At 56.7% G+C, this 20,832-nt stretch overlaps 1 protein-coding gene across 3 annotated transcripts in view; it reads left to right on the top strand.

The window, feature by feature from the left end:
• The window catches only part of GRAMD4 (GRAM domain containing 4), an 81,782-nt gene extending 68,909 nt beyond the window's left edge, over window positions 1–12,873 (top strand). For all 3 annotated transcript variants that reach the window (XM_043966648.1, XM_043966649.1, XM_043966646.1), the window contains exons 10-19: window positions 708–756; window positions 1,379–1,450; window positions 2,480–2,523; window positions 2,646–2,755; window positions 3,980–4,134; window positions 5,688–5,835; window positions 6,191–6,284; window positions 7,226–7,310; window positions 8,700–8,768; window positions 9,811–12,873. In XM_043966648.1, the coding sequence (XP_043822583.1) occupies window positions 708–756; window positions 1,379–1,450; window positions 2,480–2,523; window positions 2,646–2,755; window positions 3,980–4,134; window positions 5,688–5,835; window positions 6,191–6,284; window positions 7,226–7,310; window positions 8,700–8,768; window positions 9,811–9,915 (931 nt within the window). In that variant the 3' untranslated portion in view covers window positions 9,916–12,873. The remainder of the gene's footprint in view (window positions 1–707; window positions 757–1,378; window positions 1,451–2,479; window positions 2,524–2,645; window positions 2,756–3,979; window positions 4,135–5,687; window positions 5,836–6,190; window positions 6,285–7,225; window positions 7,311–8,699; window positions 8,769–9,810) is intronic.
• Window positions 12,874–20,832: the final 7,959 nt, after the last annotated feature.

Genomic DNA, 20,832 nt, shown 5'->3' with positions numbered 1-20,832 from the left:
CCTGCCCGGGCTTGGGGATGAGGCCGAGGGGAGACCTCCCCAAATCAGAAACGCCCGGCCAGCAGCCGAGTGAATGCCCAGCCGCTGACAGGGACGGGGTGGGGGGCTGCTTTTAGAAGACGCTCCTCTCAGACCCCCAGGCCCTCCCTGAGACAGCTCAGGGGCTCCGTGACCTCGGGGAGGCACAGGAATGAGCTCGGTCCCGTTGTGGGGCATGAGGCAGTTCAAGGCTTCTAGCAGCAAAGCCGCAAGGGCTCTTGGGTCTCAGAATTTCAGCATTTCAGGGCTGAGGTGGACGTCCACCTGCCACACAGTGAGCACCCCCCAGTGCAGCAGGAGTGTGGGTTTCTAGGATCCAGGAGGGAAGCTTTGTCTTTCTGAGAAGCCTCGAATGTCCGAGCTAGGAAGGGTCTTTGAATGTAGCATGTGAGAGATGAGAGACCTTAGGACAGAGACCGACAGAGCCGGAAGGAGCTTAGAACATGGAATGTCGGCGCTGGGAAGGGGCCAGAGAGATCACCCAGGATCCCTGATTTAGAGCAGGATCAGTCTCAGAGGTGCAGACCAGGGAGGGAACCCACCCGCCAGGGCCTCCCATCTTCCAGATTAGAAACCAGGCACGTTCAGTCTGCTCTTCTCCCCTCTGTCGGCCCAGCCTGTGAAGGCCCCAGTGCTAATGGGCTCCTCCTCCTCTTTGTGTTCAAAAGGGGCTGGCGGATCCAGTGGAGCATCGTGCCTGAAGTCTCCGAGGCTGTGGTAAGTTGGCTGAGGTGATGGTTGTTTGGCCAGCACCCGGTCTGGGCTGGCCTGGTTCACTGCTGCCCAGCCACTGCAGGCAATGGGGGCGTCTTCCTTCCTGTATTCCCTCAGACATGGGCTCTCCCCTGTGTCCTGGAGAAGCCCATGTTAAGTTCTCCATAACTGTGGCTATAGAAGATCAGAACTGGGAGGGACCTCAGAACAGGGGATGGCAGAGCTAAGAGGAGAATCTTTACAACAGAGAATGTCAGGGCTGGGAGGGCCCTTAGAACAGCAGATGTCAGGACTGGGGCTTAGAACAAGGGATACAAAACAAAACAAAACAAAAAAAGAGAGAACAAGGGATAGCAGGGCAGGGAGGGTCCTGAGAAAAGGGGATGTCAGAACAGGGAGGGCTCTTAGAACAGGGGATGGCAGGGTAGGCAATAATGAGCCTCTGAAGATCTGTGAGCAGCAAAGTAACATGACCTGTTCTCTCTGAGAGTTCGGGGTAATGAGAGCAGTGCTGACTCAGCGGGGCGGCCTCCTCATGCTGGAAGGCCCTTGATTCACCAGCCCCATTCTCTCTCCCTCCCTTTCCCCTCCTCCTTCCCTCCTGTTCCCCCCTCCCCGACTTCAGGAGCCTCCAAAGGAAGACTTGACGGTATCAGAGAAGTTTCAGCTGGTGCTGGACGTGGCCCAGAAAGCCCAGGTACGCTCCCTCGCTTTGCCCTCTCCACTGCTAAGAAAGGACATGGAGGCAGCAGGATGGAGGCACAGCTGGGGGGAGGCTGGGGCAGAATGGGGATGAGCTCTGGGCCAGGGCCAGGGGCCCTCGGACCTCTCGGCCCCCACAAGGCCTTGGTTCTGCCATCAGCCCACGGTGGCCCATCAGGCTTCCTTCAGATGACGATGGCGCCCAAGGGTAGCCGTGAACTGGAGAGTTCGCACCCCCTCGATGACCTCTGTGCCTCCGGTCTAGGGGCTAGTCATTAAGCCTTGTAGCTGGCTTTTCCCGCAGGGCACAAGGAGGAGAATCCTTGCCTTACAGGCTGGGGAAATGGAGCCTCAGGAAAGTAGAATGAATCCCATCACCAGCCAGCCAACAGGACTTAAGATGGCCAGGCGGTCCAGTGGCTGGTGCTGTGGACCTGGTGTCAGGAAGCCCTGAGCTCAGACGCAGCCTCTCTCTAACCCTGGGCATCCCCTGGCTTGTGTCTGCCCCAGTCTCTTCATTTGTACAAGGCTGGCCTGGGGCTCACATGAGGCAGCGTGTGGAAGCTCGTGGAAGTGCTGGATTGGGCCGGCCGTGCCTGGCACCGGGAACACAAGGGCCCCTGTGAAATCAGCCTGCCCCTGAGGAGGCTCTCGGGGTCCGGAGCTCTGTGCTAGAAGGGAGGCCTGGACCACATGGTCCAGCCCCTGTGTTTTATAGCAGAAGCCCCGACCTGGGCCCTCCCTGGCGAGGACCCCGCCCATGCTCTGGGGCCCACATTCTGTCCCAATTTGGGTGCTGAGCTGTTCTTCATCCCCAAAGCTCAAGGCCCCATCTCACTGCCAGCAGCTCACAGGCATCTGACTGGGCACCACGAGCAACTCTGAACTTTCCAGAGAATTTAGCGGCAGCTATAATAGCAGGGGCATCGCTCGGTGACGCCGATGGCTGAGGAGCCCTGGGCACTCACTCTAGGTCCTCCTGATGGCCCTCAGAACGTGACTCCTTCCTATTCTTGACTTTTAGAATCTGTTTGGGAAGATGGCCGACATCCTGGAGAAGATTAAGAAGTGAGTGTGAGGGAGGATGGGGAAGAAGGGAGGACAGAGGAGGGAGGAGGGAGGGTGGAGGAGGGAGGGCTGAGGCAGGAAGGGCCGCCAGACGCCTCACGCTTCCTCTCTTTGTTCCCCAGCTTGTTCATGTGGGTCCAGCCGGAAATCACCCAGAAGCTCTACATTGCCTTGTGGGCAGCATTCCTCGCCTCCTGCTTCTTCCCCTACAGGATTGTGGGGCTCATGATGGGTAATTCAGCGGCTCCCTCTTCCCTGGAGGGATGTGAGAGTTGAGGCGGACCTGGCCACACCCTGGGGTCCTTACCTGCAAAATGGGCATCATAACCTTTGCGTGGCTCTGAGGGAGGCGCTTTGTGCCCCTCCAAGTTCTAGAGCGTCCGGGCCACAGGGAACGGCAGCGCCTGCTGTGGCTGGAGCCTCACTCCTGCCTCTGGGGTGCTCTGTCGGCCACTGCCTCCATTTACAGGTGAGGAAGTCAGCTCTTCCCGGCCGGCCTGCATCCCCTGGGCTGGGGCGAGGAGCTTCCTCTGCCCCTTGGGGAAACCAGTCGATGGGTTAAGCACCTGCTACGTGGCAGGCATTGCGCTAAGCCCTGGTCCACATGCAGATATGCAATACACGCACATACGTGCTCATGCACTCACATGTGTACATGTATACACACCCACACAGCACACACGTGCTCATGCACTCACACACCATGCTCATGCATTCACATATGTATACATGCACATTACTCATGTACTCACACGTGCACATGCACATAGCACATGCCCGGTACTCATGTGCTCACATGTGTGCACACATGCACATTCACATAGCACATACTATGCTCATGCACTCACACACGTACACATTCACAGAGTGCACACACTGTGCTCATGCACTCACGTGTGTACACATGCACATTCACATAGCACACACTGTGCTCATGCACTCACACATGTACACATTCACATAGCACATACACTACTCATGCACTCACACATGTGCACACGCTTGCCCATTCACATAGCACACACCATGCTCATGCACTAACACGTGTGCACATTCTCATACCACATACACTGTACTCATGCACTCACACGTGTGCACACACTTGCTCATTCACATAGCACACACCGTGCTCATGCACTAACACATGTACACATTCTCATACCACATACACTGTACTCATGTACTCACATGTGTGCACACACTTGCTCATTCATATAGCACATAGCATGCTCATATACTCACACGTGCACATTTCTATGGCCCACTCACACCCATGCTAATATGTTCACACACACATGTGCACGCCCATGGCCAGCATTCCCAGCAGCCCCAGCCGGATGGGGCTTTGGAAGTGGCCGCCCCTGTGGCCCAGAAGCCCCGGGGTGGGCAGCCTCACTACACAGGCTGCACGTCACCCCAGGCACATGGCTGAGCGCGGCTTCCCTGATCTTTTCAGGCCTCTACGCAGGCATCAAGTTTTTCCTCATTGACTTTCTCTTCAAACGCTGCCCCCGCCTCCGAGCCAAGTACGACACTCCCTACATCATCTGGACCAACCTGCCCACAGACCCCCAGCTCAAAGAGCGCTCAGCTGCCACCGTGACCAGGAGGGTGCGTGAGCACGGGCGGTGGGGAGGGGGGTCTCTCCTCCCCTCAGGGGCCGGGAAGCGGCCTGGCCCCAAGCTCCTTTCCCTCACGGTCCCCAGGAATGGCGGTGGCACCCACACAGCTGTGTATGCTTACAGCTTATGCAGGGTCCTGCAGGTGGCAGAGGAGTGTTCGCCCAATTTTGCAGGAAGGGAAACTGAGGCTGGGAGTGGCGGTGATTTACCCAGGGACACCAAGATAGCCCTTAGAGCAGAGCTGGGCTGCTCTCTACTGATGATAGAAAGTCACAGTCGGTCGGGCCCTCATGTTCTGGTGGGGAGGGCCCCTGGGCCCGGTCAGGCAGCCTCCCCTCAGGTGCGGCCACATCAAGCAGACCCCGAGGGCCCTCCCAACCCGAAGAACAGCTGGCTGCGGAGGAGGCCGGGGCCCCTGCACCGCTGTGCTGCCCGCCAGCCCAGCTTCCCGGGGCCTCCCGAGTCCCCTGCAGCAGCAGCAGCAGCAGCAGCAGCAGCAGCAGGAGGCTGGCAGCTGCCTCTGAGACAGCCCCAGAACTGGGGAAGGGTCCTCTCAGGGCGGCCACAGGGGCCCTGGGTTCAAGTTCTCATTCCTCATATGAATCTGGCCACACCCCTCGCTCCCCGCGAGCCTCAGTTTCCTCATTTGTAAAGTGCTGGAGCCTCCTCTGTCGTAGGGTTACACGTGACCTCTGGGGCCCAGCTCTCTGTATATCTGTGACCCCGCTCCCTGGCCCCTCACCCCCACGGCCGCCTTCCCTCGTGCCAGAGCCATAGGAGTTCATGCTGTGGCAGAGCCTGGGCCGGCCACGAGCTGAGAGAATGAAGCTTTGGGGGCTCCCGAGGCAGGCCATCGGCCCCCCAGACACTGTTTGCCCCCAGTCAGGGGGCTCAGAACCCCTCCCCCCACCCCAGCCACTTGCCCACGGCCATGAAATCAGCTTGTCACGATCACCGTGTGTCTTTCCTTCCCACCAGCTGTCAGGGCATGACAAGGTAGGGACCCGAGTGTGGGCCTCGGCCATGGCTCCCCGTGCCCCCTCCTCTCCTCCTCCCTCTCCCTGATGTGTTTGTGGTTTCTCCCACCCAGCCTTTGGTGCCCCAAAACTAAATTTGACGGCCCCTACACCTGGCAAACATGCACTGGGGCTGGCCTCAGGCCGTGTCTGTGCCAGACAAAGTGGAGCCAAGGTGGGCTCTCCCTTCCTGCTGGGCAGCACCAGGACGGGATCAGAGACTGCGCCGGTCAGGGCTGGGGGCGGGAAAGCGTGCCTCGTTCCGCTGGGATATTTTGGCCAATGACCTGCTGCCAGAGAGGACCTGTGTGATCCTGGGATCTGCGGCCAGCCCCGGGGGGCCGGTGCCCATGGCACAGGCAGAGGCATCTCCAGCCAGCCTTTTGGGCCGTGAGGGCACAGCCTTTGAGATGCCAGGGTCTCCTCAGAAAAGCACTATGGGCAGAAGCATGCGGTGGGGAGAGGCTGTGACCAAGGGAGTGACTGTCTCACTGATGGAGTGACCGTCTGCTGCCACCCTTCACAGCTCCAGACCACGTCCTCCAGGAGCTACGTGGGCGCCAGCGCTCCAGCGGGTATGAGCAGGGACGAAGACACAGGACGCTTCCATGGGACCAAAAGGGGAAATTTCCACGAAATCTTTAACTTGACGGAAAATGAACGGCCTCTGGCAGGTACGGAACAGCTCGGGCGTCAGTGGGAGCAGGCGTGGCCAGAGGGAGAAGAGCAAGGCCCCCCAAGGGAGGAGGCTGGAGGCCAAGGGACCCTCTCCAGCCCCAGTCATGCCCCCTTCCCACACTGCAGCTGCCCGTGTCAATGCTTTCTCTCTGTGCCGCCAGGCTGGTCTCAGGACACCATTCCCCAGGCGCCCTGGCCTGATCCTAGAACTGGAGGAGGCCCGACTTCCTCATTGTACAGATGAGGGAACTGAGGCCAGAGATGGAAAATGCTGAATCGGAGGGTTTCCTCTGTGGCCCTGGCACTGAGTAGGGGGCTTGGCACACAGTAGGTGCTCTGTTTCCTCCGTAGTGTGTGAGAATGGCTGGCGGTGTTGCCTGATCAACAGAGACCGGAAGATGCCGACAGACTACATCCGGAACGGCGTCTTGTATGTGACAGAGAAGTGAGTGGCCCTCAGAGCTGGGGAATAGCAGGTGGCCGCCCCCTCACACGGGCCGGGATGGGGAGGGGCTGGGCCTCAAAGCGGACCCTCCCCGGGAAGGGCTGACTGGGAGGACTGGCCCAGGCAGGTGTGCCCAGGGCGCCTCAGCAGATGGGTCTGACGCAGGGCCTTGGGCTGGGCACAGGGGAGAGGGTGGCCCATTTCCACATCAGATGCCAGCCTTGCCCCACCCCTGGAGAGCCAGGGGTGGGGGTGGTGGGACCCTCCCCCTGGACGACTGACACAGTCTGATGGGGGCGGGGGCGGGGGGAGGGCAGGGATCGGGAAGTGCTTCCAGGGGGAGGGTCAGCTTGGCTGGGATGGCATGACTGGCACTGGAGCAGGGGCAGAGGCAGCGTGAGTGGGACAGCTCAGGAGTGGTCCCCAGGCCCAGGCCAAGCCCCCTGCCCAGAGCAAGCACTGGAGCCATCACGTCACTGTGCAGACACAGGCTCAAGGTCGTAGGGAATAACGGGCAGCCGGAGGAGTGATAACCCACGCTCTTTCCCTAGCGCTGTGAGTCTTACCAGGTGCTCACAACTACGCTGAGGGGCGGGTCTCCCATGAGCCCCTTTTACAGATGAGCAAACGGAGGCAGACAGAAGTGACGTGACTTAGCCAGGGTCACACAGCGACTGCGTAGGCATCGTCACCCCCAGTGCACAGAAGAGAACACTTAGTCTCAGAGAGAGGAAGATGCAGGTCCACGGTTTCTGGTTTCTAGTGCCCTCCCTCCGGCTGCCCACGGGCTATGAAGGGAGCTGAGGCCTTCGAGGAGAGAACAAAACCGCCCCTGGCCTTGGGATCGGCCCTTTCTGGGAAGAGGGGAGCGCCAGGGGCTCCCTGGGAGCATCTGCTTCTCCTCTTCCGGGGGTCTCCTCCACCTCCCTCTTCTCTTTCAGTTACCTGTGCTTTGAGAGCTCCAAGTCCGGCTCCTCCAAGAGGAACAAGGTCATCAAGCTCCTGGACATCACTGACATTCAGAAGGTGCGGCCCTCCACCGCGGGCTGGGCTGGGCTGGGCTCGGCGGGAGGCCTTCTCCCAGGGGCTCCTCTGGGCCCTCCGAGGTGACGAGGAAGGCGGAATGGAGGGGGGCGTGCTTGGGGGGATCACCGTCCACGCTCCGGATCCACCTGCTCCCCTGCAGTTGCTCTGTCCAAAGTTCCCGGAAAGCAGAGGCTGTTTGCCTGAGGCTCCCACCCCCAGCCTTTCATCTTCCCGCCATCCCCTCCAATGCCTGCCCTCCCTCCCTCCTCCCTTCTCTTTCCCAGCCAAACTCCCCCAAAGGCCATCCCTGCCTCAGTTTCTCCCACTCTCTCCTCAGCTCTTGTCCTGCCCCATTCAGACCCTGTCTCTGCGGCCTTTTCCCGTCCTCCTGCTTGGCTCCCCTCCAGTCGTCCCCTCGAGACCCCCTTTGCCCAGCCTTCCTTCCTGTCCACACTCCATTCTCTGGGCGTCCCCCCCCACCCCGGTCCTTGTGAGGCCCCCAGCTTTCCCTACACGCTCTCTCGCTGACCCCGCCAGCTCCTATGGGCCAGCTTCCCCTCGCGAGGCAGGCGCCTCCCAGCCCTGACCTCTATCCCTCGGGACCACATTGCCAACTGTGGGCAGCCTCTCCACTTGGCCTCTCTCCTAAGGCCCCTGTCTCTGCTGTTCCTGCCCTTAAGGAGGGCAAGCCTCACTGAACATGCCTGCTTTCTGTGGGGCGGATGGAGACAGGAATGAGGGCTTATTGTCCTTTGATGTGATTGCGGCTTTGTGTGGAGTGGAAGGGCTGGGAGGGGTACCCGCGTCTCTAAGGCCCCTGCCTCCATCCTCCCCTCAATCCCTGCCGCCATCACTGCGGGAGGGAGACAGTGAGGTGGCACAGGGGATAGAGCGCTGGCCCTGAAGTCAGGAGGACCTGAGTTCAAATCTCAGCTCAGACGCTTACTAGCTCTGTGGTCCTGGGCAAGTCACTTCTCCCCAATCTCCTTAAAACATCCGGGGCCCTCTCCAGTCGTCCTGATCTATATCTCGCCACTAGAGCCACATGGCTCAGGAGGAGACAGTGAGGCTGGTGACCTTGCACAGCCCTGCCCCACTTCAGTCCAATTCACTGCAAGCCGTGACATCACCCCCCTTCTAGAAGGAAGGACAAACAACCACAATTATCACTCGGATGACTGTGTGATCCCCCTTGCCCTGTCCCAACCCCAGGATACAAGGCAGCTCCCCCAGAGGGGCCCCTGGGCCACAGTCCTTGAGCATGGTCAGCAGGCCCTGGAAGGAGCCCCGGGGGGCTGGGAAGGCTGGCTCACAGTGGCTGCCCACCTGCTGGCCAGTCCGTCCCTGCGTCTGGACCGGCCCAATCACAGGATACTTTGTGTCTTCCAGTACAAAGTCCTTTCTGTCCTGCCGGGATCGGGCATGGGGATTGCAGTATCGACACCATCCACCCAAAAGGTGAGGACCTAGGCCAGGCATCCTGAGGCTGCACAGCAGGGGGAAAGGGGGCATCAATGCCCTCCTTTCTACGGTCAGGGGCAGAGGGTCTGCTTGGCTGGGGGCTGAGGGAGGAGGGGAGTGAGTGACTCCGTCAGTTTGGGTGCCCAGCATCCCCGCTTCAAAGCCCTACCCTCTCCACGGCTCCACCAGCCGCTCTCATGCTTTCCTCTGGCTGGCCGGCCGGCGAACATGCTGGGGAATGGAGCTGGTGTGGGGGGCAGGAGGCCCAGCACCGGCTCCGGGGGCTGCTCTCTGCCCCGCCTCCTTCCACTAGAAGGGCCCCTTCCAGTCGCTATTTCTGTCACAGCCTAGAAGATTACATCCCACGCCCCAACATGCTCGAGCTCAGGAAGGAGAATTAGAAAAGCCCCCAATACAATATAATAGATGGTAGACTCCTAAAGCAGCAGGACTCTGAGGGAACCTAGAACAGGGGATGGAGGGCTGGGAGGGGCCTGAGAACTGAGAAGGTCAGAGCTAGGAGGAGCCTTGGAACAAGGAGCTCAATAACAGAGCTCAGAGGATCTGAGACCTTTCCTGGCTGGGTGACCCCGTCTACCTCAGTTTCCTCATCCGTGAAGTGGGGATAATCAAAGCAAACCCCCCTCCCCCAGTTGTTGTGAGACTTGGACGAGATGCTACTTGCAAAGTGCTTTGGCCACTCCGTGCACCATGGGAATACCAGCCAGGACTCGGCAGGCTGAGGATTCCCAGCCCCTGTCAGCCCCAGACTCTCCCTTGGTACAAAGGAGGGGCCCCTGCTTCCCACGGCTTACAATGGAGACTCCGGCTCCAGGGCTGAAGGAGCATTTGAATGAGAATGGGCCTTGGCCCTTTCTGCCCAGTTGGCCCCAGACCAAGGAGGCCTGGAGAGCAGTTCTCCCCAGTCTCAGGGGGAAGGCCGGGGGAGCCAGCCTAGGAGGGGGGTGCTCCATGCCCTCGGGGCTGGGGGCCCCTGCCTCCGGAGGCTCAGGCCCTGCCCCGTTGCTTTACCCATCAGCCCCTCGTGTTTGGAGCCATGGTGCACAGGGACGAAGCGTTCGAGACCATCTTCGGCCAGTACGTGAAGATCACGTCGGCGGCAGCGTCCAGTGGTGACAGCTAGGAGTGCGCCCCAGGCCGCCGGCACCTTCTTTGTCTCTCAAACGACTCTGGCAGTGGACACGATCAGTCATCTCATGATCTCCTTTGCAATAATGCTCCTGGTCCCGTGGGCTCTCCTCCATGTCACCATCCCCCTTCCTGTCTGTCTGCACATTGGTGTGAAAGGCAGCGAGCCCACAGGCCATGCCCTTGCACACCAAGCACTTGTGATGTTTACTCATGGGATGAGAAAAGGCAGGGAGGGCCTGGGTGCCCACTCTGGATAAGTGGGGCAGGGAGGGCCTGGGTGCCCACTTGGAATGAGTGGGGCATGTTGTCTTGGTCACCACACATGGCTCCATTGCGTCCCACATGCACAGAGCAGCCAGAAGGCAGCCGTAGGCCTGATGGTCCAGTCCTTGGTCCTCGACAGGCCTTAGCCCCTCCCAGCCTGCAAAGCCCTCAGGGGCTGGTGCTGGTGACCCCCCCCCCCCCGCCCCCAGGGCCCCTTCCACTGGTTCAGGCCTGGAATACAGCTTGTTTCTGGTTCTCGTCACTGAGGTCGCTGGAGAAGAATTGGGTCAGGAATGAGTGTGAAGCTCCATGCGAGGGATGCCAACAGATTTTTCCTCCCACTCCAAGGCCTCGGGGGTCACACGGGGGTCCAGTTCAGGAGACACAAGCTGCCCGGCGCCCTTTGGCAGATCTGTCCCTCCTGACTCCCCTGAGCTGCCTCCTCTTCTGTGCGGGGAGGTCTTAAAGGGGAATCTCATGGAAGGCCCTACAGGGCTGGGACCCCCGTCCTGAGAAACGCCCCCTTTTCTGGCCCTTTGCCAAAGCCCCCACGTTGCTTGCTCCGTTCCCTTCCTCAGCTCCGTGTTGGCCTTCTCTTTGGTGCCTGCTGTGGGCCAAGCCTCCGGGAGCCTGGTGGTCCCTCGGGAATCATTGCAGGGCCCCAGCCCACCTCTGTCAACACAGGGACGGCGGGGCCTTCTGGGCTCCTTGGTTCCTATGACAACGCTGGAAGTGCTTGGTAGCGTAGGGTAGTTAAAATTAGTCTGACGACAGCTTGATCGTCAAGCGGAGATGGCCAGCTTGGCTCCGAGATAGTGTAAAACTGGGGGGAAATGGGAGAGAACCGAGCATTCACACCCCCATCCTGCCATTCCAGGCCCCCAGGGCACGCCCACTACTGGAGTGCGCTGGGCTTGGGAGCTGGGCAGAGCCCTTTGCTGTGACAGTATTTCTAGGCCATGTTTGCAGCGTTTGAATACTGTGTAATTAGGCCCAGGGCCTGATGCTTGACCTGGCCCTGGCCCCGCCTCCTCTCCATCCCTGGTCCCAGACACACCGAAGGGCAAATGTGTGTGTCCACACAGGACAAGAAAGTAGGGGTGGAGAGAAAGCCGGACCAGCCCTTAGCGAAAACCTCTGGCCTCGCCACGGAGAGATTACCCCCTCGGCGGGAGGGGCCCTGGGCTGGCTTTTGTCTTCACCAGAATTCAAAGCTGGTCTGAGGGCTTGCCAGTCCCAGGCCTGGAGCCAGGTCTCTGCTCGGGGCAGGGAAGATGCACGAACCTTTCTTCGGAAGTCACCTCCTTGCCCTTTGAAGCATCAGCCTCTGGCCACACCCCAGCCTGTCCAGCTTGTCCTGCGTCCTGTGGATGTTTGTGAGAGTCGTTTTTTGAAGAAATAGATTCTATTTTTTACAGAGAGCAAGCTGTTTTTTTCTTATTTTTGTATCATTTTCAGATGGAATTTTTACCTTTGCTCTGATCATAATTTGCTGGTTTGGAAAAGGAATCGGGAAGCATCCCTTCTTACCTTTCCTAGTCCCATCGATCCCCTGGGGCATCACCATCGCCTCTGGGGATTGGGAAGGGAAGAAGGCTTTGAGCTTGGGTGGTTTCTGTGCCCAAGGCCAGCCCACGGGGCACGCACGGCATGCCCAGGCTCCCCAGGGCTTGGCTACCAGATCAGGGCAGGGAGAACTCGCCGCTTCAGAACAGGGCTCATCAACCTGTTTATCAGCCACCCTGATGATGTGCCCACCACCACCGGTGACTGATGCCCTGGACTCTGTCAGTGCCCAGAAGCTGCATTTCTCAGTGACCTCGCCACCCGGGGGGCCGTCCCTCTATTCTTCTTTCTCAAAGACCACCCTGTTCTTGGGGCTCAGATTCCTGGTCTTGCTTCTGCAGCGACACCCCTTCCTTCTCTCAGTGCTGTTCCAGACCTAAATCTGACCCTTGACCCTCATTAACAAGAGGAAACTGGAAGCTGAAGGACTTCGGAGGGTGGGGGGTTTCCCATGGCCGAGACACCGGAATGATGCCCCCCAGCTCTTTCCTGCTGGCTTTGGCGGGATATCTCGTCAGGATATAGTGGGTGACCTCGGGCCCCTTTAAGGGGTCCTTGCCCCAGTAGCCAGACACAGATGTGTGTGCGGCCACGTTTGCTGCTGCTGTTGACCCTCATAAAGCCCTTGCCCTATGGGGCAGAATTGGATTCTACTTCTTTAAGAGAAGTGGGGTGGTTGAGTTGGAATTCCTTCTAAGGAGCAAGGGAGATGAAAACTGACCACGCCGATGCCCAGCAGATTGGCTTTGACATTCAATGCCCATGAAGCTGCCGCCTCTCCTCTTCCTGTTTCTGCTCTGGAGGGGTCTGTCCGGGCAGACCGAGAGCAGAGGGTGGGTCTCCGGAGGAGAGGGGAGCCCGCGGCTCTGGGTGGGCTCGGTGCTTCATCCCCGGCACCGAGAGAAGCCCACCTTCATTTTCTACCTGGTGTCTACTTTGAACCTGTAAATAATCGTTCCTGCGTCACTTTTGTTCCACAAAGCAGTTGTGTGGAGAACTGATGAAAACAGAGTCGCCCTGTGACATTTTTTAAGAAAACCTCGTTTGTTTAAAGAAAAAGTCTTCTATAAATTATCATTTTTATTTAAATAAACCTAAAACGCTTTGTGCTAACAAGCCAGCCCAGGTCTCTCATTGAGCAGCGCTATGGGATGGCACAGTGCCCTCTAGTGGGCAAGGTCAGCAATGCCAGCATCCTGGTGCACGATGCTCCCTGGGCAGGCGTCAGTGGGAGGGAGTGGCTCTTCATTCTTCCCAAGGAGCTACGGTCCCTGAGCACGGCCTGTCCCAATCCGTCTCTATTCCCTTCCACCTGGACACAGACTCCCCCTATATGACCTCCTGCCCCCCAACGCTCCCCTATGCGACCTCTAGGCCCCCCAACGCTCCCCTTTGCGACCTCTAGGCCCCCCAACGCTCCCCTGTGTGACCTCTAGCTCCCCCACCCCCAACACTCCCTTGGGGCTAGAGCCTGGCCTGTCTCTCTCCTCTGACACACATGGGTTACTGTGAGAGTTCGTCAGCTTCTCATCTATGATTGGAGAGTTGGGATAGATGATTCTAGGGTCTAATCAGAGACCCCCCGTCTCCGGACAAGCATTCCCAGTTTGTTCCATGCCCTCACATGGCATGATCCGAAAGGGATCCGTCCGGAGCACTTATTAAGCACCTACTCATACCCTCCTGAATGCTCAGAAGCACAAGACAGCGCCTTCTCTCACAGTCTGGGGGAGGGGGGAGCCCAGAGCTCAGGGCCGGCTGGAGGCTAGGAAAAGCTTCTTAGCCGTTGGAGGGCCAAAGGTGTGACCTTGGCAGGCAGGGGCTCCCCAGGAGAAGCTGGGTGACCCCTGGGTGGCCACCCTGTGGAAGGGACTTAGGTTCCTGTACAGGCAAGATCCAGCCCCGAAATCCTGTAGGTCACCTCACCTGTGCCTCCATTTCCTCCTCTGCAAAACGAGTTCTACCGGGCAGAAGCCAGAGAATGAGCTCCCTAATGCCTGAGAAGGCCATGGAAGGCTCCCTGGAGGGGGTGGCCCCGAACAGGTTTCCTTGAAGCCTGGGGAAGATGCGGGGAGAATTCGACTGAAGTACGTTAGGGAGGGGCTGCTGGCTCCCCGGGACCCTCCCTTTGCTCCCCAGGCTCCCCATCCCAGTCCTGGTGGGAAAGGAGGCAGGGGAAGGGTGGTGGGGAGGGCCAGCAGGGAGGGGTGGGGCAGTGGGGGGGGTAAGGAAAGCCTGGATGCTTGTCACATTCCTGAGACTGGGGGGTGGTTTAAATGATGGCCCTGACCTTTAGGGTTCTCTCTGCCTCCTAGCTCTGGTCAGATAGTAGCCACACCTCATTGACTTTATTGCTATAGAATTTTCTCTTGCTTGACTTCTTAGGTGTGCCTGGCATATCTAGTTGGCCAAGCTCAACTTTAATAGTCCCTCGATTCCTCCATATATCTGGTCATCTTTGGTTTTGCTTCTCACAGGAGACACTTCTGAGTTATTCTAAGCCCCAGGTCAGAAGGGGAGGGGAGCAGAAGGAGGGCCTCCTGAGCCACCCTCACCCACCCACCGTGAGCAATGGCCAGGCGGACTGGATTGGGGTTCCAGAAGAGGAGAGGGGCTGGGGGTGGCCCTTAGCCCCTGGCTAGGGGCGAAGGCCCCCAAGAGGTCCTCACCAGTCCAAGGGGATGGCAAAAAGCAACCTGCGTGAAATGCCTGAAGAACTTCCTTCACCCCAGTCTCTCCCCAGCTCAGGGGCTGCCTCCCTCCGTAATTCCTCCAGCTGCCAAAGCTCTCTCCCTCCTCAAAGAACTCCTTGAGCAGCTAGGTGGTGCCGTGAATAAAGCACCGGCCCTGGATTCAGGAGGACCTGAGTTCAAATCCGGCCTCGGACACTTGACACTTACTAGCTGTGTGACCCTGGGCAAGTCACTTAATCCTCATTGCCCCCCCCCAAATCTCCTCCAGGCCTTTGCCTGAGCCCCCTTGGGTGCCATCAGCCCCTGCCTGGTATTTCACTTCCATGTGCCAGAGGGTAGGAACCCCATCATACCCGGTGTGTGTGTGTGTGGGGGGGGTTTTGTCTGCGTGGCCCTGGCTGCAGGATGGGCCAAAGGCCACTCGGGTTCTTGTCCTGAAACTCTTCCTAAGGATAATAGTGTCTCTGGTCCCCAGTGGCCTGGGCTGCTTCCAGAAGGGGTGGGGAATGTCCCCATCATCATTGGAGGTCTCCAAGGAGAGGCTGGGTATGTTCCCATAACCTAGAACCCAACGGGAGGACAAAGGCCATCCTGACCCCTGCAGCTCCAAGGTTTTGTGATACAAGGTCATGGCTTCATCAGAGCCACAGAGTTGAGATGTGTGGAGGGTGTCAAGGAACTGAGGACCCCCTTTCCCCATCGCCATGCACGCTGGGTGGGAGGCACAAGCTAGGAGGGTACAGGTGGGCTGCGATCTGCCTTGTGAAGAGACCAGCTACACGATGAGATTCCAGACACCTCAAAGGATGGGAGCACGCTCACTTTCCAAACTCTACTTTGTATTATGGTCATGTCTGTGAGTGTCGGACGTCTCCTTGAGGAGAGGACCGGAGGCGGGAAGGTCCCCCCCACAGCAGGCCTGTGCTCGGCATCGCCCCCTCCCTCCAGACAGCACCACTCCCCAGGTCTCTGAAGGAGATGGAGGTGGGCTGCAGTCGCTGCCTTGGCCCCTTAGTCCGGCATTCAAGGCCTCATTTTGCCTTCTCTCCAGCACAGATCTCTGCTGGGCCAGGTGCCAGGGCATGATGCTCAGCTCCTCCTGCCCCTCTGCCTGGGCGGCCCTCCCATCTCGCCCTCCTCTTGACCTTCATTTCCCACCTTTCCCAAGGGTGAACATCTCATCCCTCGCTCTCCCTACTACACATGAGTGTTGGGGTCCTTTCACCTCTGAGATTCTGCAATCCTCAGATTCTGCAGAAATAAGTCCGTGGAGGGCAAACCGGTGCATCTGCCACCTCCGCCTGACCTTGGGGGTGTCCAAAGCCATTCGGTGGCTACGATCCAGCCTGGAAAGATCCAAAGGAACTGGGGGAAGGCAACAGGCAGAGACCCCTAGAGGGGCAGAGCACCTGCTTCCTCAGCAGAGGCCCGAGCCCCCCTGCCAGCCCCCGAGCTGCCCCGGGCACAGCCTTGGCCGCTGCACAGAGCTGGAAGGGAAGGCTCAGAGCTCAGCCCACCACCCCTGTGCCCAGCCCTCCTGCCCCAGCATTCTGGGAGGCATTTCTCTGAGTGTTCAGCTGCCTCCTGCTGCTACAAAGCCCAGCCTCCCTCAGGGGCCTCCATCCCACCTCCTCCAGGAAGCCTTCCCGAGCTTTCTCCTCTGCATGTCCTGAGATCGGGACTGATCACAGATGGAAGCTTGTCCACATCTTTGTCCTGCTTTGTGTCATATGTCTACAGGGGAAGGAGAGCCTGAACCCTTGAAGACTCCTGAGGCAAGGAGATGTGGCATGGTTTGGGTCTGGGTCGGGCTAAAAAGAAAGCCCAGGACAAGGGAGAGGAGACAATCTGGGTGCAGCCACAGAGGGCCCCCAGCCACCAGCGGAGGAAGGCAACTGTAAGCGGAGCAAGGCTGGTCCCAGCTGTGGGGCAGCTCCTCTCCTCAAACCCAGACCCACCTCCCAGTGTCTGGAGAGGGAGAGGATGGTAGGTGTCAGACACGGGAGGTTCAGGAGGGCTGGCAGCCCTGGGACTCCCTTCTGAGACAGCACAGAGCCCCAGGCAATGATGATCATCAAAGGATGGTCCAATCTGAGCTCAGAAGGGACCTCGGAGAACCCCGAGTCCACCCCCTTTAATATCATTTGCTCCCTGAGTCCTCCCCTCTCTGTCCTGCCTCATCGGGAGTCTGTGGGCATCCTGCCAGACACCACACTCTGTCTTTCCAGCATCACCATCATCGTACATGTTCTGACTCTTCTCTCTCTCCCCACATCAGTTCAGACACATCTCAGGATTCTCTGAAACCCTCCCTTCCTCATTTCTGACAACACCATGGGATTCCATCACATCCACTCCCTGAGGGACAAGCACCACAAAGAGAGCCGTTATCGATACTTTTGTCCCTGTGGATCCTTTTCCTTTCCTGTGATTGCTTTGGAGTCGACCCCTTCATTTTTGTCATGGGGAAATTGATCAGTGTGGGGGTCCTTAGGTATTCCTCTTTAAAGAATTACACCCTCTCACATACAAATCCAATTAGAATAAAATAATATTTTATTTGAGTGCTAGGGAAAGAAAACTTTGAGAGGGGTCTTGAGGAGAGATAGTTCCAGAGACACGGTTCTCTGAGATACCTATCTCCCTGAACAGGAGAAAGGCAAAAACTTTTATCGATGCAGATGGGGTGATCGCCACCTGACGATGGAAAGTTCCCTTTGGGGGTGGGGGAAGCTGGAATGAGGGGAGGTGGCCCTAACTTCTGGAGTTGTTATCTGTCCCCTTGGCACCACTCAGTCAGCAGCCACACCTAATAGGCTTATCTCTCTTGCTTCCCAAGGTGTGTCTGTTTTCTCAAGGAGAGTTACCCTAGACCCATGTCCTTTAGCTTAGCTTGGCCAGTTTAAACTTTAATAGTCCTAACCCATAACAATTTTGTATATGGAGAAAGTGAGACTCCCAGGAAGAAATGACCTTCTCAAGGTTGCACAACAGTCTGGGGATTCTGGATCCCATCCAGAGCATTTTCACATGTCCCCTGACCCCTTCACAGGGCCAGGATGATGCATGGGAAAGGGCTCTGAAAAATCCCACTGGGAGGCAGCATTTAATGACTATCATAGAAATAACAACAATCCCATTTTTACCCCCAGAAGGACACAGAGCAAATGTTTACCAGGAATGGCCGGGGAACAGCAACTCAGTGGAAGGTGGCCATGAAGTCAAAATCCTAGAACTAATGAATTCTTCCTCTTCCCCTAATTGGCCAGATGTCCGTGCTAATTGCAGCCTAATATCTTCCTAATGATTAGGACAAAGAGGTCACTGGTGTTGGGAGATGCCTGAATAGGAAGGCAGGCAGGTAGGCTTGCAGGGACCTCCCAGGCGAGCTCTGCGCTCCTCTGGCCTGGCCAGCCCCCTCCTCAAGCTCAGCTGTTGGGGAGGTGGGTTCAGGGGAGAGGGGAGTGCGCAGAGCCCTGAGACAGAGTGACCTTGGGCAAGCGGCCTCCTTCCTAGGAATCTGGAGCTGCAGCCCTGCCTCTTACTACTAGCTTTGCAAAGATCCCACATAAACCCTTTCTTTGGGCGTTGGCTTCCTTCTCTTTAAAACTGGGGGATCTGTTTAAGTGACCCCTAATATGTTTATATATTGTGTATGAATGTGTATTCATTCCATGTAATATGAATGAATGAATGAAAAAGCCTTCATTAAGCACTTAACTATTGTGCCAAGGGCTAGGCCAAGCTCAGTGGCAAAGGTGAGACAGTCCTGCCCTCAGGGAGCTTCTAGTGTGGTGGGAGGAGGCAGCTGGTGGAGTCCCATCCATGTCTGCTGCTTCCTCCTCTAAAGCTGAGTCCTGAAGAGCTGAGGGGCTTCCCCTAAGGTTATCTTTCTCCCACAGTCATCTCAGTCAAAGCCAGGGAAGGGCACACAGGAAATCCACGAGAGCTCCTGGGGAGGGCAGACAGAATGATCCCACCTGCAGATGAGTCTTAAGTCACCAGGAATGCAAAGTAGGGCTCTTCAAAGCTCTCCCCCAAAGCAATGGAATGTTCCTGGACAGTGGGACCTGGGAAAATGTTTATGAAGTGATGCAGAGGAAGCTGGCAGAACCAGGAGAGCAAAAGTATTGCAACAACAGAATCGTAAGACAAGCTCAAGAACTCTGACCTGCATGGTGGCTGAGCACAACACCAGGGGACAGGAGATCAAGGGAGTGGCCCCCTTCTGAAAGGGGACAGGCTCGTGGGTAGAATGAGGCAGACATTTCTGGACACGGTCACAGGGGCCATTTGTTTGCTTGATCATGCCCTCTTACAAGAGCTTGCTGTTTCCTTTTTTCATTTGAGAGGGTAAGAGGGAGAAGAGGATCAGGGACAGGGAAAGAAAGACAGAAAGACAGAAGGAAAGAAAGAAAGAAAGAAGGGAGGGAGGAAGGAAGGAAGGAAAAGAGAGGGAGAGAAGTGAGGGAGGAAGGAAGAAGGAAGGAAGGAAGGAAGGGAGGGAGGGAGGGAGGGAGGGGGAAAGAAAGAGCGACAGAAGGAGGAAAGAAGATCTGGAAAGGAAAGGAAAGGAGGAGTAAAAAAGAGAAAGAAGACTATCATTGAGGCATTTTTTTTCAATTCATAGAAAAGTACAGAAAGAATCAGACAAGCCAGACAGCTTGAAAAGTTACATGATGATTTTATTATATATCATGAAAGAAAAGCAAACTGTATATAATGGAGATTTCCCATTTTGTATCTAATCCTCTTTTCTATTCCACTGTGTATACAGAAATGATCATCTTACTTGGAATTTGTTCAATTCAGATTTTTTTTTAATTTAAAAAAATCCTCCCCCAGCACCCTAATATCTTAATATCCTAATATTATTAAGTCTGACAGCTCAATTTGCCAGTGAAAACAGATCTCCCATGGAAGCCAGTCTGTGACCAAAATCTCCAACTTCAGCCCGGTCCTTTCTTGATACTCTAATATTTTTTTAATTGACCTCACATTCAGATAGATACACCAACATTTCAGTTTGCTCCAATCAACTCCGAGAACAGCAGAGGGGACTGAAGAGGTGTCAGAAGGCAATTGAGGGCGGCCCTTTGGCGGAGGGCCTAGGCAGGAAGGTTTATGTGGGAGGAAGGAAGACTTCTACAGGATTAATCCCCCAGGGAGCACTGGCCTAGATCAGACAATCGGGTTTTTTTAGTAGCTCTAATTGGGTCACACCCTATTTGGAACATAATGGAGGCTAATGACCTTATAAAAAACTCTGAAGTTGAGTCATGATATAGGATGATGACATATGATAGCACTGAGAGCTGGAAAGAATCTTAGAGATGATTTAGTTCAACGCTCTGATTTTACTGTTTCTTAACTGCAGCCCAGAGAGGTTCGTGGTCTTCCCCTAGGTCACACAGCATTAGGACAATCAGGAAGGCAGAATAGGGATTGGAGCAGGAGGCTACTTGAGGCAGCAGGGGAGCTGGGTCTCTATTAAGCTGGCTGTGTTGGTTGGGTCTTAGAGTTTAGTGAAACCTCTTTGGGGCACAGTCCTTTGACTTCGGAGCTTTAATTTCCTGACTCACCAGCTCTTTCTCCCTGCATGTCCTGCATGTGCCTGTCCTTTGCTACGGTCTGGGCTGCATGCTGCCTGAGGTCTTGAGCACAGAGAGAGCATCAAAGGCGGGGAGGACCGTATGTGATAGGGCTCTGCCACCTGCATCCTGGACTGTGTTGTCTTAGGTTTTCTCTGGCCCAGCCCCTTTGCCCAGCACACAGTGGCTGGATAATTCCATTGATCATTAAATCTTCTGGTGGGCAAGTCAGCCTGTGAGGGGCAGACCTCGCTTCTTGGGAGACCCCTGACTTCCATTGTTTGGAGACTGGAGTGCACCAAGATGTGTGAACACAGAGCTGTCCCCATGGCAAGAATGCCCGTGCTGAACAAGCTTTGTGGAGGTGAAGTACCTGCGCATGTTAGCGCCACGTGCTATTTTCCAGTAGATGAGGCCCTGGCTTTGTTCAGCAACCCCCAGGTAGTGGGGGGCCTGCTCCTCATTTGTTCCTCCATTGGCCCATCACATCACCACCACACATCACAGCATTCAGAGGATGCTCTGAATGGAGGAAGGATTCTCTGCAGACAGGGAGGTGGTCAACATGTTGGACTCGTGTGTGTGTGTGTGTGTGTGTGTGTGTGTGTGTGTGTGTGTGTGTGTGTATGTATGGTGTCAGACCCCAAAACAAGGACTGGAGTGAGATCAGCACCACCATCCCCGAATCGCAGACTTGTAGCTAGGAGGGACTTTGTGAGAACCAACACCCTTTCCTCTCATTTTACAGATGGAAAATGGGGTCTCAGAGAAGGCAAAGTGACTTACCCATGTCAC

Source organism: Dromiciops gliroides, chromosome 5 (assembly GCF_019393635.1).
Source record: "Dromiciops gliroides isolate mDroGli1 chromosome 5, mDroGli1.pri, whole genome shotgun sequence".
In the NCBI taxonomy this organism is placed as follows: domain Eukaryota; kingdom Metazoa; phylum Chordata; class Mammalia; order Microbiotheria; family Microbiotheriidae; genus Dromiciops; species Dromiciops gliroides.
This window is presented reverse-complemented; position numbering and strand designations above follow the sequence as displayed.